This window comes from Nerophis lumbriciformis, linkage group LG03, assembly GCF_033978685.3.
Source record: "Nerophis lumbriciformis linkage group LG03, RoL_Nlum_v2.1, whole genome shotgun sequence".
Lineage (NCBI taxonomy): Eukaryota > Metazoa > Chordata > Actinopteri > Syngnathiformes > Syngnathidae > Nerophis > Nerophis lumbriciformis.
This window is the reverse complement of record NC_084550.2, coordinates 11,309,432-11,327,500: the sequence shown is the minus strand read 5'-3', so window position 1 is coordinate 11,327,500 and position 18,069 is coordinate 11,309,432. Positions and strand designations below refer to the sequence as shown.

At 38.6% G+C, this 18,069-nt stretch overlaps 1 protein-coding gene across 4 annotated transcripts in view; it reads left to right on the top strand.

The window, feature by feature from the left end:
- bmpr1ba (bone morphogenetic protein receptor, type IBa) overlaps nt 1–13,070 on the top strand; it is a 210,589-nt gene extending 197,519 nt beyond the window's left edge. For all 4 annotated transcript variants that reach the window (XM_061933466.1, XM_061933451.2, XM_061933458.1 and 1 more), the window contains 8 exons: nt 2,906–3,008; nt 3,077–3,173; nt 3,253–3,391; nt 6,551–6,743; nt 6,826–7,123; nt 8,652–8,827; nt 8,910–9,040; nt 12,650–13,070. In XM_061933466.1, the coding sequence (XP_061789450.1) occupies nt 2,906–3,008; nt 3,077–3,173; nt 3,253–3,391; nt 6,551–6,743; nt 6,826–7,123; nt 8,652–8,827; nt 8,910–9,040; nt 12,650–12,775 (1,263 nt within the window). In that variant the 3' untranslated portion in view covers nt 12,776–13,070. The remainder of the gene's footprint in view (nt 1–2,905; nt 3,009–3,076; nt 3,174–3,252; nt 3,392–6,550; nt 6,744–6,825; nt 7,124–8,651; nt 8,828–8,909; nt 9,041–12,649) is intronic.
- Nucleotides 13,071–18,069: the final 4,999 nt, after the last annotated feature.

Sequence of the window (18,069 nt, the reverse complement as noted above, 5' to 3'; positions counted from 1 at the left end):
CTTGTCACAACTGAATGATGTCAGGTATGAATACATGTCGGTTTTTATTAGGGATGTCCGATAATGGCTTTTTTGCCGATATCCGATATTGTCCAACTCTTAATTACCGATACCGATATCAACCGATACCGATATATAAAGTCTTGGAATTAACACATTATTATGCCTAATTTGGACAACCAGGTATGGTGAAGATAAGGTCCTTTTTAAATATAATAATAAAATAAAATAAGATAAATAAATTAAAAACATTTTCTTGAATAAAAAAGAAAGTAAAACAATATAAAAATAGTTACATAGAAACTAGTAATGAATGAAAATGAGTAAAATTAACTGTTAATAGTTAGTACTATTAGTGGACCAGCAGCACGCACAATCATGTGTGCTTACGGACTGTATCCCTTGCAGACTGTATTGATATATATTGATATATAATGTAGGAACCAGAATATTAATAACAGAAAGAAACAACCCTTTTGTGTGAATGAGTGAAAATGGGTGAGGGAGATTTTTTGGGTTGGTGCACTAATTGTAAGTGTATCTTGTGTTTTTTATGTTGATTTAATAAAAAAATAAAAACGATACAGATAATTAAAAAAAAATACAAATTAAATTACATTTTAAAGCATTTATCGGCCGATAATATCTCTAGTTTTGACAATTTTAGGATTCATTATTAAGGAAAATAAATACATATTTTGTTTAAAAAAAAAAAAATATTTGAAAACATGTACCAACATCTTTAAATAATTGGTGTAAAATATATATATTTTTTTTAATGTTGAGATTTTTAAATGAGAGCCCGATGAAGAGTTCAATGACAAATGTGTGAAACTTTGTCAAAACATGCACCCCTATTGTGTTGCCTTTGCCATTATTTTTCTGACAAATACACCATGTGGTGTATTTGTCTTATTAACCTCTTAAGGCCCAAGCTGTTTGTTTACATGCTTTTTTCTTTTTCTTTGCTATTTGGGCTTATTGGACCCTAATTAGAATAAAAACTAAAAAATCATCTTTTGATATGATGTACTTAGTCCATAAGTACACAAACGTGTACGTCATGTGTAGTGACATGCTAATTTTTATTTTTACACTTTTTTTTCCCAAAATTCCATTGTATGTTATACTCTTCTGACACCACCAGATGGCAGTATAAGTGTCCACATAAGTGGCCATAAGACCCCAATTCAGTAGTGTACACAATTTTGGAAATAAGAGCTAAAAGGTGCTGTCCACACATGTGGCCACTAAGGCCTTTAGAGGTTAAAGCCTCAAATTTTGACCCCAGAAGTGTCATTGATTTGAAATTTCTCATACAGCTTTACAAAACATCCACTGGAACTTTAGGGTCTTTTTGCAGACTCTCCATAAAAATCTGGTACACGCATTGCAAGCACGGCCAAGCACACGTGTATTATTTAAGCAATATATTATGATTAAAAAATAATTGAAAAATGTATTAAAATCAAAAATTTTTGTGGTGTAAAATGTTGATTCTTTATTTTTTATGTTGAGCTTTCATGTGTGTATTTCTATGTGTAAGCTGCACACAAAACACCATAAAGCCTGCTCAGTGGCCTTGTGGTTAGAGTGTCCGCCCTGAGTTCGGTAGGTCGTGAGTTCGAACCCCGGCCGAGTCATACCAAAGACTATAAAAATGGGACCCATTACCTCCCTGCTTGGCACTCAGCATCAAGGGTTGGAATTGGGGGTTAAATCACCAAAATGATTCCCGAGCGCGGCCACCGCTGCTGCTCACTGCTCCCCTCACCTCCCAGGGGGTGGAACAAGGGGATGGGTCAAATGCAGAGGGTAATTTCACCACACCTAGTGTGTGTTAAAGTTAAAGTTAAAAAGTTAAAGTATCAATGATTGTCACACACACACTAGGTGTGGCGAAATTATTCTCTGCATTTGACCCATCACCCTTGATCACCCTCTGGGAGGTGAGGGGAGCAGTGGGCAGCAGCGGTGGCTGCGCCCGGGAATCATTTTGGTGATTTAACCCCCAATTCCAACCCTTGATGCTGAGTGCCAAGCAGGGAGGTAATGGGTCCCATTTTTATAGTCTTTGGTGTGTGACTATCAGTGGTACTTTAACTTCAACTTAAAGGGCACGCCGTTATTAAACTCTTAAATTTGTACCCCATGAGTCAGACTGACTTAAACACACCTTTCAGGGACTGACAAGCAGATGCATAAAATCTGAGCTCGATCAAGCTTGGACACTGGCAAGACTTGGAAACACATTGGAAGGGGTATGCTAGGAAGAGATGGAAGATTCCAGACTCTGGTGCATTTGATAAAGGCCCCTTTGTGCGTGCCACACAGCAACGCATCATCGGAGAGGGTGTTCAGCATGGTTAGAAAGATAGTGACAGAGAATAGAACGAGGATGGACAATTCAACCCTAAACTCACTCCTTTCCTGCCCATACCTGTGCTCCTTCAAAGGCTGTGCTACTGGCTGCAAAGCATTGCACTTTCAAATACAACAATGAGTAGAGGAGTGTTATGTGTGTGTATATGTATAAATAAATAAACACTGAAATTCAAGTATTTATTTTATTTATATATATATATATATATATATATATATATATATATATATATATATATATATATATATATATATATATATATACTTACATTTCAGTGAATTCACTGAAATTCAAGTATTTATATATAAAATAAATACTTGAATTTCAGTGAATTATAGCTATAAATATACTCCTCCCCCGCCCAATCTCCTGAATTCGGAGGTCTCAAGGTTGGCAAGTATGATGCTAGCATTCAGGGTTATGTTAAAAAGGCATTTTCTTAAACTAAGATGAATCTAGAATGGACTCAGGTAGTCATGATACAATCTCAGCATCATCCCAGTTGTGTTTACTTAACTCCAGGACACCTGGAGCTCGCATCAGAGGAAGTCACTGGAATGTTGCACGGATCAAGATTACTGCAATCAAAACCTTGACCCGACTCTGCCGCCGCTTAAACCTCCTCGTAAGTTCGCCTTCTTTACTGTTTGTCCTCGAATTTTACCGTTAACATTTTTTTCCTCCTTCTTGCAGTTTACGTGGATGGAAAAATCCACCACGTGGCCTTGTTTATCTCAGTCACAGTCTGCAGCATCATACTGGCTGCTATTATTGTCTTCTGCTACTTCAGGTCATGATCACGTCTCAAAAATCCTTGCATTTTATTTTCTTAAAGCTTCTGCTCACTATTTGTTTTCCATTGTTTGCAGATACAAGCGCCAGGTGTCCCGCCCTCGCTACACCATCGGCCTGGAGCAGGATGAGACCTTCATTCCTCCTGGAGAGTCCCTGAAGGATTTGATAGAGCAGTCGCAAAGCTCTGGTTCAGGCTCAGGGCTCCTTCTGTTGGTAAGATGCTTGTATTACACCAGTAGCAGAGGCCTTTAAAACTTGCATAAAATTAGTGAATATAGTTATATTTTTTCTCATAATTGTTAACTTTTAAGGCTAATAATATGTAACTAGTGTGTATGCAGGTTCATGTTTAAAGTCTGCAAGAATAACTAGCATTAAAAAAACGACATTTTATATGATTAGGTCTGAAATTGTTGGAAAAAAATGTATGCAGTGAAGCGACAAACATACATGTTTATTATAATTTTATGTGAGGAACAAAAAGATAAAAAATGAAGAAAGAAAACTGCTTGCTTAAAAAAAAAGTAACAAAGCATTAGAATCCTTTTTTAAATTTTATTTTATTTTTAAGACAAATTAAACACAACCCGGATTAGAACGTTATACAAGGAAAATATGCAACTGGCCCAAAGTTTCCTAAAAATGGGACCTAAAATATAAAATAATCGACGCCCTGTGCGCCTTATTGACTTTGATTATATCTAGATATGTCCGATATAATCAAAGTCAATAAGGCGCACAGGGCGTCGATTATTTTATTTTATTTTATTTTTTAAAAAGGACCTTATCTTCACCATACCTGGTTGTCCAAATTAGGCATAATAATGTGTTAATTCCACGACTGTATATATCGGTATCGGTTGATATCTGTATCGGTAATTAAGAGTTGGACAGTATCGGATATCGGCAAAAAAGCCATTATCGGACATCCCTAATAAAAACCAACATGTATTCATACCTGACATCATTCAGTTGTGACAAGACTAAACATATATGCAGGAAAAATGTTGTCAAATGTTCTACAATACGAAAGAGCCATGTCATAACTTGATCAAAATTCTACAAAGTGATAATTTTTTACGTTGATTTTAACCTTTTAGGCCCAAGCTGCTTGTTTGCATGATTTTTTTTGCCGATATCCGATATTCCGATATTGTCCAACTCTTAATTGCCGATTCCGATATCAACCGATACCGATATATACAGTCGTGGAATTAACACATTATTATGCCTAATTTTTTTGTGATGCCTCGCTGGATGCATTAAACAATGTAACAAGGTTTTCCAAAATAAATCAACTCAAGTTATGGAAAAAAAATGCCAACATGGCACTGCCATATTTATTATTGAAGTCACAAAGTGCTTTTTTTTTTTAACATGCCTCAAAACAGCAGCTTGGAATTTGGGACATGCTCTCCCTGAGAGAGCATGAGGAGGTTGAGGTGGGCTGGGTTGGGGGGCGGGGGGGTATATTGTAGCATCCCGGAAGAGTTAGAGCTGCAAGGGGTTCTGGGTATTTGTTCTGTTGTGTTTATGTTGTGTTACGGTGCGGATGTTCTCCCGAAATGTGTTTGTCATATTGTCGTATTTTATTTGAACTAAGCAAAATTATCTGCCAATAGAACAAGAAAATTTGGCTTGTCGAGACTTTCCGAAACAAGTCAAATTAGCTAACCTCAATGAACCCAAAAATACCTTAAAATAAGTATATTCTCACTAATAACAAGTGCACTTTTCTTGGTAGAAAAAAAAATAGCCCTTTTTGCTCAATATTTAAAAAAATATTCTTAAATAGGTAAATACTAGTGCCATTATCTTGACATAATGATATGTGCTCGGCATCATGATTTTTTTTTTTCATGATTGAAGTAAGAAATTATTACTTTAAAAAAGTAGTTTTATACAAATCTCAGCTACAAGCTGTAATATCTTACTGAGATCATTTAGGACCAAAACACTTAAAACAAGTAAAACACTCTAACATAAAATCTTAGCGCGCAAGTCCCGGGATGCCCAAAATGTCCATAACACACCCAGCCGAGTCCCACGGGGAGGGGGGATAAAAGTTGGAAAAGTCGGCAAAAGTCCCAAAAATGTTCAAAATACCTACCCAGGTTCGACTCCCACAAGTCCCGCCGCCGGCTGGGATGCCCACAATGTCCAAAACGCGCCCAGCAAAGTCCCTCGGGAAGGCGGGGAGAAAAGGGGGAAAAGTCGGTCAAATGTTCAAAAATCACACCCGGGGACTCGAACCTGGGTAGGTATTTTGAACATTTTGGGGGACTGTTGCTGACTCTTCTCACTTTTCTCCCCCACTTTGCTGGGTGCGTTTTGGACATTTTTTTGCATCCCGGGACTTGTGCGGCCGGCGGCGGGACTCGTGGTACCGGAACCCGGGGAGGTATTTTGGACAAAATTGGGACTTTTAACCATTTTGGCCGGCTTTTCCCCTTTTCTACCCCGCCTTCCTGTGCACCATTGCTGGGTGTGTTTTGGACATTTGGACAAAAATAGTTTCAAGTAGAGATAAATGCTTTAAAATGTAATATCGGAAATTATCGGTATCGTTTTTTTTTATTATCGGTATCAGGTTTTTTGGGTGTTTTTTGTTTATTAAATCAACATAAAAAACACAAGATACACTTACAATTAGTGCACCAACCCAAAAAAACTCCCTCCTCCATTTACACTCATTCACACAAAAGGGTTGTTTCTTTCTGTTATTAATATTCTGGTTCCTACATTATATATCAATATATATCAATACAGTCTGCAAGGGATACAGTCCGTAAGCACACATGATTGTGCGTGCTGCTGGTCCACTAATAGTACTAACCTTTAACAGTTAATTTTACTCATTGTCATTAATTACTAGTTCCTATGTAACTGTTTTACTTTCTTTTTTATTCAAGAAAATGTTTTTAATTATTTATTTTATTTTATTTTATTAATTTAAAATAAAAGGACCTTATCTTCACCATACCTGGTTGTCCAAGTTAGGCATAATAATGTGTTAATTCCACGACTGTATATATCGGTATCGGTTGATATCGGTATCGGTAATTAAAGAGTTGGACAATATCGGCAAAAAGCCATTATCGGACATCCCTAGTTTCAAGCATGTTTTACTCAATATAGGTCATCAAATCTCAGCAACAAGCTGTAATATCTTACTGAGATCATTTAGGACCAAAACCCTTAAAACAAGTAAAACACTCTAACATAAAATCTGCTTAGTGAGAAGAATTATCTTATCTGACAGAAAATTGAGATATTTAATCTTCAGTTTTTGCAGTGTAAGTTCTGGGTGTTTTTTATGACACATTTTGGGACCAAAGTGTGAGCAAATGTAAAACCCGAACTTCCCTTCAGGTTCAGAGGACCATCGCCAAGCAGATCCAGATGGTGAAGCAGATCGGTAAAGGACGTTACGGGGAGGTCTGGATGGGACACTGGCGAGGAGAGAAGGTGGCCGTCAAAGTTTTCTTCACCACCGAAGAGGCCAGCTGGTTCCGAGAGACGGAAATCTATCAGACGGTCCTGATGAGGCACGAGAACATACTCGGTATGTCACGTCACCTTTGGATAGTACTGCGGTTTTCCTAATCAATCAGAACGAGGCAAAAATAACACGTCCTCTCGCTCAGGTTTCATCGCAGCAGACATCAAAGGAACCGGCTCGTGGACTCAGCTCTACCTGATCACCGACTACCACGAGAACGGCTCGCTGTACGACTACCTCAAGTCCACCATGCTGGACAGCAGGGCCATGCTGCGACTGGCCTACTCGTCCGTGTCGGGCCTGTGCCATCTCCACACCGAGATCTTTGGCATGCAGGGCAAGCCCGCCATCGCTCACAGGGACCTGAAGAGCAAGAACATCTTAGTCAAGAGGAACGGCGCCTGCTGCATCGCCGACCTCGGACTGGCTGTCAAGTTCATCAGGTGAGTGTGTTTCGGATTTTTGGTGTCAGAAGTGGGATGATTAACTCTGAGAGTAGCCGTGTTATGCCCAGGTTGACAGTTACGTGACAGCAGTTTCGTATCCAATCTTGCTACCATGTTTTTAAACTCATTAGCCTAGTTTGAATTCGGGTTGAGGGTACTTGTCCTGGGATGTAGTTTGTCAGAAGTGGGATTTCTAACCATGCGACCATCCATGAGATACCTAGATAGTGTGATGAAGTCTTTCACAAGCATCCTGCCCACTAGATTTTGTTTTAATTAGTTTTTTTAAGTACTAGTCCTCAGATTTTAGTGTAAGAAGTGGAATAATTGGACATTAAGCCATCCAGTTCTGAGTAGAGTGGCTTTGTATGTTTAAACTGCCTACCAGGTTTACAAAACCAATGGAATGTGGTTTTAGTTTTGCTTGAGCCTATTAGTCCTCACATTTAAGGGCATAATACGTCATCAAGATCTGGCTAACACGGTTTTTAACCAGGTTTGATTTCAGGTTGAAGCTACAATTTCACAAAATTATGTGGTGTCAGAAGTGGGATTATTACTGGTGAGGCCATTCAAAATGAACCTGGTGACAGGTGACCCCAGTGTGATAGGCGAGAGACGTGTGAACCATTACTTGTGAGGTGATACATGGTGTCAGAAGTGGGATAATTTTTGGTGAGGCCATTTGGAAGGACCCTTGTGACAGGTGACCCCTGTGTGATAGACGAGGGATGGGTGAACCATTACGTGTGAGGGGATAAATAGTGTCAGAAGTGGGATCATTATTGGTGAGGCCATTTGGAAGGACCCTTGTTACAGGTAACCCCTGTGCAATAGACGAGGGATGGGTGAACCATTACTTGTGTGGTGATACATGGTGTCAGAAGTGGGATCATTTTTAGTGAGGCCATTTGGAAGGACCCTTGTGACAGGTGACCCCTGTGCGATAGACGAGGGGTGGGTGAACCATTACTTGTGAGGTGATACATGGTGTGGGATCATTTTTGGTGAGGCCATTTGGAAGGACCCTTGTGACAGGTGACCCCTGTGCGATAGACGAGGGATGGGTGTACCATTACTTGTGAGGTGATACATGGTGTGGGATCATTTTTGGTGAGGCCATTTGGAAGGACCCTTGTGATAGGTGACTCCTGTGCGATAGACGAGGGATGGGTGAACCATTACTTGTGATGTGATACATGGTGTTAGAAGTGCGATCGTTATTGGTGAGGCCATTTGGAAGGACCCTTGTGACAGGTGACCCCTGTGCGATAGATGAGGGATGGGTGAACCATTACTAGTGAGGTGATACATGGTGTCAGAAGTGGGAAATAATTTTTGGTGAAGCCATTTGGAAGGACCCTTGTGACAGGTGACCCCTGTGCGATAGACGAGGGATGATTGAACCATTACTTGTGAGGTGATACGTGGTGTCAGAAGTGGGATCATTATTGCTGAGGCCATTTGGAAGGACCCTTGTCCCTCGGTTTACTTTGAATCCTAAACATTTTTGTGTCCACTCCAGCGACACCAATGAGGTGGACATCCCCCCTAACACCAGAGTGGGCACCAAGCGCTACATGCCCCCCGAGGTTCTGGACGAGACCCTGAACAGAAGTCACTTCCAGTCCTACATCATGGCCGACATGTACAGCTTCGGACTCATCCTGTGGGAGATCGCTCGCCGCTGCGTGTCAGGAGGTATCTCGCCACATGTCCTCCCCACAACGCCATTTTTTATGACTGTTTCATCCTCACTATGGCGGTTTTCTCGCACATGAAGGCATCCTGGAGGAGTACCAGCTGCCCTACCACGACCTGGTCCCCACTGACCCTTCATACGAGGACATGAGAGAGGTGGTGTGCATCAAGAAGCTGCGGCCCTCCTTCCCCAACCGATGGACCAGCGATGAGGTGAGAAGGATCGTACAAAAGCAGATATGATAAATAAATTATGTTGTATGATTTTGATGACCAAATCTGGACATTTTTTGGAAAAATGCAGCATACTGCACTACAAAAAGTCAGTGTTCAAAAACAAGAAAAAAATGTACAAAAATGAGGGGTATTTTATTTGAACTAAGCAAAATTATCTGCCAATAGAACAAGAAAATTTGGCTTGTCAAGACTTTCCAAAACATGTAAAATTAGCTAACCTCAATGAACCCAAAAATACCATAAAATAAGTATATTCTCACTAATAACAACTGTACTACTATATGAGTACGTATTTTCTATTGTTTCATTGAAAATAAAACAGCAAAGTCCATTTGGCTGTCATCTGTTTTAATTATGAGACACAATTGTGTCAAAGTCATGATTTTTTTTTTCATGCTTGAAATAAGAAATTATTACTTTAAAAAAAGTAGTTTTTTGTGAGTGTTGATGACACAGCTTTGCAACAGTTGATATTCTAGTTTCAAGCATGTTTTACTCAATATAGGTCATCAAATCTCAGCAACAAGCTGTAATATCTTACTGAGATCATTTAGGACCAAAACCCTTAAAACAAGTAAAACACTCTAACATAAAATCTGCGTAGTGAGAAGAATGATCTTATCAGACAGAAAATAAGCAAATACCACCCTTATTTGAGATATTTAATCTTACTTAGATTTCAGTTTTTGCAGTGTGAGGGCTCATTGTAATATTTGGTTAATGTTATTTAAATTGACTATAAATTAATATTTAGTAGTTGTTTTTTTTACACAAATTGACACATTTAGTTAAAGAAGCAAAATCGCTTGTATTTTTTTGTATCATATCATATAATTTCTATAATTAATGGGTGAGTGTGTATATATATATATATATATATATATATATATATATATATATATTATGCATTTTCGGCCGGTGCGACTTATACTCCGGAGCGACTTATACACCAAAGAAGAAAGAAAAAGAAAAGAAAAAAAAAAAATATATATATATATATATATATATATATATATATATATATATATATATATATATATATATATATATATATATATATATATATATATATATATATATACACACACACACACACACAACGTTTTTTTTCGGTGTATAAGTCGCTCCGGAGTATAAGTCGCACCGGCCGAAAATACATAATAAAGAAGGAAAAAAACATATACCGTATTTTCCGCACTATAAGGCGCACCGGATTATAAGGCGCACCTTCAATGAATGGCCTATTTTAAAACTTTGTTCATATATAAGGCGCACCGCATTATTAGGCGCATAGAATAGACGCTACAGTAGAGGCTGGGGTTGCGAGACCTGTTGTGGCTCAATATTGGTCCATATATAAGGCGCACCGGATTATAAGGCGCACTGTCAGCTTTTGAGAAAATTGGAGGTTTTTAGGTGTGCCTTATAGTGCGGAAAATATGGTATATAAGTCGCACTGGAGTATAAGTCACATTTTTGGGGGAAATGTATTTGATAAAAGCCAACACCAAGAATAGACATTTGAAAGGCAATTTAAAATAAATAAAGAATAGTGAACAACAGGCTGAATAAGTGTACGTTATATGAGGCATAAATAACCAACTGGTATGTTAACGTAACATATTATGGTAAGAGTCATTCAAATAACTATAACATATAGAACATGCTATACGTTTACCAAACAATCTGTCACTCCTAATCGCTAAATCCCATGAAATCTTATACGTCTAGTCTCTTACGTGAATGAGCTAAATAATATTATTTGATATTTTACGGTAATGTGTTAATAATTTCACACATAAGTCGCTCCTGAGTATAAGTCGCACCCCCGGCCAAACTATGAAAAAAACTGCGACTTATAGTCTGAAAAATACAGTGTGTATACACTACAGGCCAAAAGTTTGGACATACCTTCTCCTCATTCAATGCGTTTTCTTTATTTTCATGACTATTTACATTGTAGATTGTCACTGAAGGCATCAAAACTATGAATGAACACATGTGGAATCATGTGAAATAACCCAAAACATGTTTTATATTCTAGTTTCTTCCAAATAGCCACCCCTTTGCTCTGATTACTGCGTTGCACACTCTTGGCATTCTCTCCATGAGCTTCAAGCAAACCTAGTGAAGTGAAAACCATTTCAGGTGACTACCTCTTGAAGCTCATGGAGAGAATGCCAAGGGTGTGCAAAGCAGTAATCAGAGCAAAGGGTGGCTTTTTTGAAGAAACAGTTATTTCACCTTTTTTTGTTAAGTACATAACTCCACGTGTTCATAGTTGTGATGCCTTCAGTGACAATCTACAATCATGAAAATAAAGATAACACATTAAATGAGAAGGTGTGTCCAAACTTTTGGCCTGTACTGTATATATATATATATATATATATATATATATATATATATATATATTTGACATTTTTATTTCTGTAAAAAAATAATTTAATTTGCACTTCATTTGAATTCAAAATAGATAAAAAATAAAACCAAAGTGACCATAATTGCCTCTGTAACTAAATACTAGAGATGCCCGATAATGGCTTTTTTGCCTATATCTGATATTCCGATATTGTCTTAATTACAGATTCCGATATCAACCGATACCGATATATACAGTCGTGGAATTAACACGTCATTATGCCTAATTTTGTTGTGATGCCCCGCTGGATGCATTAAACAATGTAACAAGGTTTTCCAAAATAAATCAACTCAAGTTATGGGGAAAAAAATGCCAACATGGCACTGCCATATTTATTATTGAAGTCACAAAGTGCATTATTTTTTTTTTTAACACGCCTCAAAACAGCAGCTTGGAATTTGGGACATGCTCATGAGGAAGTTGGGGGGAGGGGGGGGGGGGTTTAGGGGGTAGCTGGGGTGTATATTGTAGCGTCCCGGAAGAGTTAGTGCTGCATAGGTTTCTGGGTATTTGTTCTGTTGTGTTTTTTGTTGTGTTACGGTGCGGATGTTCTCCCGAAATGTGTTTGTCATTCTTGTTCGGTGTGGGTTCACAGTGTGGCGCATATTTCTAACAGTGTTCAAGTTGTTTATACGGCCACCCTCAGTGTGACCTGTATGGCTTTTGACCTAGTATGCGTTGCATTCACTTGTGTGTGTGAAAAGCCGTAGATATTATGTGACTGGGCCGGCACGCAAAGGCAGTGCCTTTAAGGTTTATTGGCGCTCTGTACTTCTCCCTACGTCCGTGTACACAAAAAGTCACACATTTTACTTTTTGAAACCGATACTGATAATTTCCGATATTACATTTAAAAGCACTTATCGCATGATAACAAATCTACTAAATACAGTTACAAAAAATTACCAACAGTGTAATAAATTGAACAATATTGTACATATTGTTCAATTACACTAAGCATTATGCTCTTTGTAAGGAATATACCTTGTTGGTTGTCCATGTTTTACACGGCGTACCTATTGAAGTGGCCTTTGTTCTATCAATACACACATACATGCATTGCTCACGTGTGTGTGTGTGTGTGTGTGTGTGTGTGTGTGTGTGTGTGTGTGTGTGTGTGCGTGTGTGTGTGTGTGTGTGTGTGTGTGTGTGTGTGTTTGCAGTGTTTGCGACAGATGGGGAAGCTGATGACGGAGTGTTGGGCTCACAATCCCGCCTCTCGCCTCACAGCTTTGCGTGTCAAAAAGACGCTGGCCAAGATGTCGGAATCCCAAGATATCAAGTTGTGATGTTTTTTTTGGGGGGGGACGAGGACGTCACGCCGTGCTTTCTGTGAAAGCTATCTTAGCTTGTAGAAGAAGAAGAAGTGGCGATCAGAAGAAGAATGTTCTTCAAAAGGCCATCGGTACCTGCAGCATGAACCCCCACCCCTTGACCCTTGACCCTTGAAATGGGCCTAGGTTAGGGACACGGCCTGACACTATGTGACAGACAAAAGGTATAAACTGTGAGACTTTCTGCAGGATGGTTACATTTGTAGAGTGTCCACATCTCTCTCTGTAAAAGGTATTAAAGGTATTTGTTAGAAGCTCACGTCGTGTGTCGCCTCTTTTTTTTTAAAGTAAGTACCAATGATTGTCACACGAAATTATTCCCTGCATTTGACCCATCACCCTTGATCACCCCCCTAGGAGGTGAGGGGAGCAGTGAGCAGCAGCGGTGGCCGCGCCCGGGAATCATTTTTGCTGATTTAACCCCCAATTCCAACCCTTGATGCTGAGTGCCAAGCAGGGAGGTAATGGGTCCCATTTTTATAGTCTTTTGGTATGACTCGGCCGGGGTTTGAACTCACGACCAACCGATCTCAGGGCGGACACTCTAATCTTCCTGCTGCAGTTCACAATTGTCCATGAAACTATTCATCTTTGTCCAGTTGTGTTACTCTCCTATCAAACACACTTGAAACATGGCCAGAATGTTACTCATCCATCTTTTATTCTCTGCCGTCCTGCCCTGTGGGGGCTTCAATGCAGTGACGTGCCATCATGGAAAGAAAAAAAATGTAAAAAGAAAAAATAATAATTAAATTGTTATATGTATGCAGTGATTATACTATAGAGTTATTTTCCATTTAACTTCACCAGTTTTAGATTATTTTTATTCAAAATCGCTGAATTTTCACATTTGCCGTTCAAATACTGAGAAGCAGCCAGTTGAGGCACGTCACTCAGTGCCTCAACATGGATTGCGCAATGACTCGGCTAACTGCTGGCCTGCTGTGCAGTGAGACTGTATTGCTATATGAACTATATTATACATTTCCATAGTTTAGTTAGCTGAGGTATATAATGTACAGTGTATTTTGTCAACAACTGTATGTGTGTAAAGTATTTCTTGTGCTGAGCGATCATAAAACGGCTGCAAAAGACGCACTGGCTGAGGCTCGCCTCCTGCACCCCCGCCGTAGAATTGTTGTATCAACTAAAGCCCACACTTAAACTTTCCACGTGCAAGATTGAATCTATTTAAAAAATTATTTCATAAGAAGCCAAAAAGTGCAAAAACAATAATGTTGGTGTTGGAGGAGTTGTGAATGACTGCAGGGCCACAACATTAGGTACACCTGCAGACTGCAGGTGTACCTAATTCACAACTCCTCCAACACGAACATGATTGTTTTTGCACTTTTTGGCTTCTTATTAAATAACTTTTGTAACCTATTTTCATGGGCTTTCCTCTTTGTGATGTTAAGTTCCTGTTATGCGCTGTTATACAGTATATGCCTTGAGCTCTTATTTTGAAGGCGCTAAGAGCAAAAGTGATGTCACGTTGCGGAGGTTTTTGAAAGAAGGTAAATAAAGTGGTCCTCGTGTAAACTGGAGCCTCTGTGTTTGTTATTTTGTAGTTTCATACAATATAGGCGACATTTATAAACCCTCGGTTCCACTTTTTTAAATAGATTCAATCTTGCACGTGGAAAGTTTAAGTGAGGGCTTTAGTTGCGGCGCATGGACTTAATTTATAAGTAAAGGTAAGACCATAATAAAGTTTTTTTTTTTATTAAATGTGCTTTTTTGTGTGCTACAGTTTGTATGTGTAAAGTTAAAGTTAAGTTAAAGTACCAATGATTGTCACACACACACTAGGTGTAATGAAATTTGTCGTCTGCATTTGACCCATCCCCTTGATCACCCCCTGGGAGGTGAGGGGAGCAGTGGGCAGCAGCGGCGCCGCGCCCGGGAATAATTTTTGGTGATTTAACCCCCAATTCCAACCCTTGATGCTGAGTGCCAAGCAGGGAAGAATGCTGGTATGAGCTTTTAAACATAACCCGTTAACTGCTGCCAATCAAATGGTGAATAAGATACTCTTTAGGGTTCATATGTTTGTAAATCTGACTGTGATGAAGTCAGTGCCTCACCAGCCATCAACCTCACTGCACGTCACTGCTTGAATGGGAACTTTTATAGCAGATATGTTTCTCACTTTTAACTTTAAATTCAACGTTGACTCTAAATATTATATCAAAATATATATATATATATATATATATATATATATATATATACTAAATCTAAACCTAAATGTTAAGCATACTTGCCAACCTTGAGACCTCCGATTTCGGGAGGTGGGGGCGTGGTTAAGAGGGGAGGAGTATATTGACAGCTAGAATTCACCAAGTCAAGTATTTCATATATATATATATATATATATATATATATATATATATATATATATATATACATATATATACACATATATACAGGTAAAAGCCAGTAAATTAGAATATTTTGAAAAACTTGATTTATTTCAGTAATTGCATTCAAAAGGTGTAACTTGTACATTATATTTATTCATTGCACACAGACTGATGCATTCAAATGTTTATTTCATTTAATTTTGATGATTTGAAGTGGCAACAAATGAAAATCCAAAATTCCGTGTGTCACAAAATTAGAATATTACTTAAGGCTAATACAAAAAAGGGATTTTTAGAAATGTTGGCCAACTGAAAAGTATGAAAATGAAAAATATGAGCATGTACAATACTCAATACTTGGTTGGAGCTCATTTTGCCTCAATTACTGCGTTAATGCGGCGTGGCATGGAGTCGATGAGTTTCTGGCACTGCTCAGGTGTTATGAGAGCCCAGGTTGCTCTGATAGTGGCCTTCAACTCTTCTGCGTTTTTGGGTCTGGCATTCTGCATCTTCCTTTTCACAATACCCCACAGATTTTCTATGGGGCTAAGGTCAGGGGAGTTGGCGGGCCAATTTAGAACAGAAATACCATGGTCCGTAAACCAGGCACGGGTAGATTTTGCGCTGTGTGCAGGCGCCAAGTCCTGTTGGAACTTGAAATCTCCATCTCCATAGAGCAGGTCAGCAGCAGGAAGCATGAAGTGCTCTAAAACTTGCTGGTAGACGGCTGCGTTGACCCTGGATCTCAGGAAACAGAGTGGACCGACACCAGCAGATGACATGGCACCCCAAACCATCACCCAACCATGCAAATTTTGCATTTCCTTTGGAAATCGAGGTCCCGGAGTCTGGAGGAAGACAGGAGAGGCACAGGATCCACGTTGCCTGAAGTCTAGTGTAAAGTTTCCACCATCAGTGATGGTTTGGGGTGCCATGTCATCTGCTGGTGTCGGTCCACTCTGTTTCCTGAGATCCAGGGTCAACGCAGCCGTCTACCAGCAAGTTTTAGAGCACTTCATATTGTATTGTATTGTACATGCTCATATTTTTCATTTTCATACTTTTCAGTTGGCCAACATTTCTAAAAATCCCTTTTTTGTATTAGCCTTAAGTAATATTCTAATTTTGTGACAGACGGAATTTTGGATTTTCATTTGTTGCCACTTCAAATCATCAAAATTAAATGAAATAAACATTTGAATGCATCAGTCTGTGTGCAATGAATAAATATAATGTACAAGTTACACCTTTTGAATGCAATTACTGAAATAAATCAAGTTTTTCAAAATATTCTAATTTACTGGCTTTTACCTGTATATCTACATCCTGAAAATATGCAAACAAAACTGTGTTTGGATAATTGATACTTCAAACTTGCATAAATAAATATTAAGGAATATAACATAACTTGGCTTCTGAGAGCTTCAAAATGTAATGAATAAAATGCTAAAGTTGTTGATAAACAAGCAATTATTTTAATAATTAAATATGGTCATTTTAAATGAATTATTATGATAATTTAAAATTAATTATTTCAAATATGTTTATTTTAATGTAAAATTCTATGGCTGGATGTAATAAGGAGTCAGAAAAAATAAAAATAAAAATACAATTAATTTTGATGTTTTTAGCAAAATATAGTAAAAATGTATTTAGTTTTTTTAATTTAAAAAAAAAAAAAATCTATTTATTTTTAGGTAAGATAAACATAATAATACAATGTATCTCTAGTCTGGATGATTTAGTTCTTGTCACCCTGTTGTCCTCCTGTCGTGAAAAAAGGTTGTCCTCACTCAGGTCCGCATGGAGCTGGAGGGGGTGTGGCCTCCAGCTCCGGCTGAAAATCGGGAGATTTTCGGGAGAATATTTGTCCCGGGAGGTTTTCGGGAGAGGCGCTGAATTTCGGGAGTCTCCCGGAAAATTCGGGAGGGTTGGCAAGTATGATGTTAAGTCAAAACCTAATTAATTCTAAACTCAAATGTAAATGTGCTAAATGTTAAAATCTAAACCAAATATTAAATGTGAATTATATTTATATAGCACTTTTCTCGAGTGACTCAAAGCGCCTTTACATAGTGAAACCCAATATCTGAGTTACAGGTATAGCTCGGCTGGTAGAGCGGACGTGCCAGCAACTTGAGGGTTGCAGGTTCGATCCCCGCTTCCGCCATCCTAGTCGCTGCGTTGGGCAAGACACTTTACCCAGTGCCACCCACACTGGTTTAAATGTAACTTAGATATTGGGTTTCACAATGTAAAGCGCTTTGAGTCACTTGAGAAAAAGCGCTATATAAATGTAATTCACTTCACTTCACATTTAAAACCAGTGTGGCTGGCACTGGGAGCAGGTGGGTAAAGTGTCTTGCCCAAGGACACAACGGCAGTGACTAGGATGGCTGAAGTGGGGATCGAACCTGGAACCCTCAAGTTGCTGGCACGGCCACTCTACCAACCGAGCTATACCGTCCCTAAATATATATATTGATTCTAAACCTAAATGTTAAGTCAAAACCTAATTAAATTTAAATCTAAATGTTAAATCTAAACCTAAATTGTAAATCTAAAGCTTAAATCAAAAGTTTGTTGACATTTTACAAGAAACGACTGTAACAGCGCTGCTACTTGTAATAATTGCAAGGTTGCTATTCCATCGAGAGGCGGACATACAAGCAATATACTGAAACATTTCAACACACTGCATGCATTATAAATAAATGTTGTGTCCATCTCATCCTGATGTAAATACAACAGGTAGAAAAAATGTTATTACCTGTTGAATTGAAATGAATGCCTTCCCATTCAGATAAGCCTGAGAAGACATATTCTGACTGGTTAGGAGGTGGGCAGTAATTGGCTCCAGTTAACATCTAGCCACAAGTATTT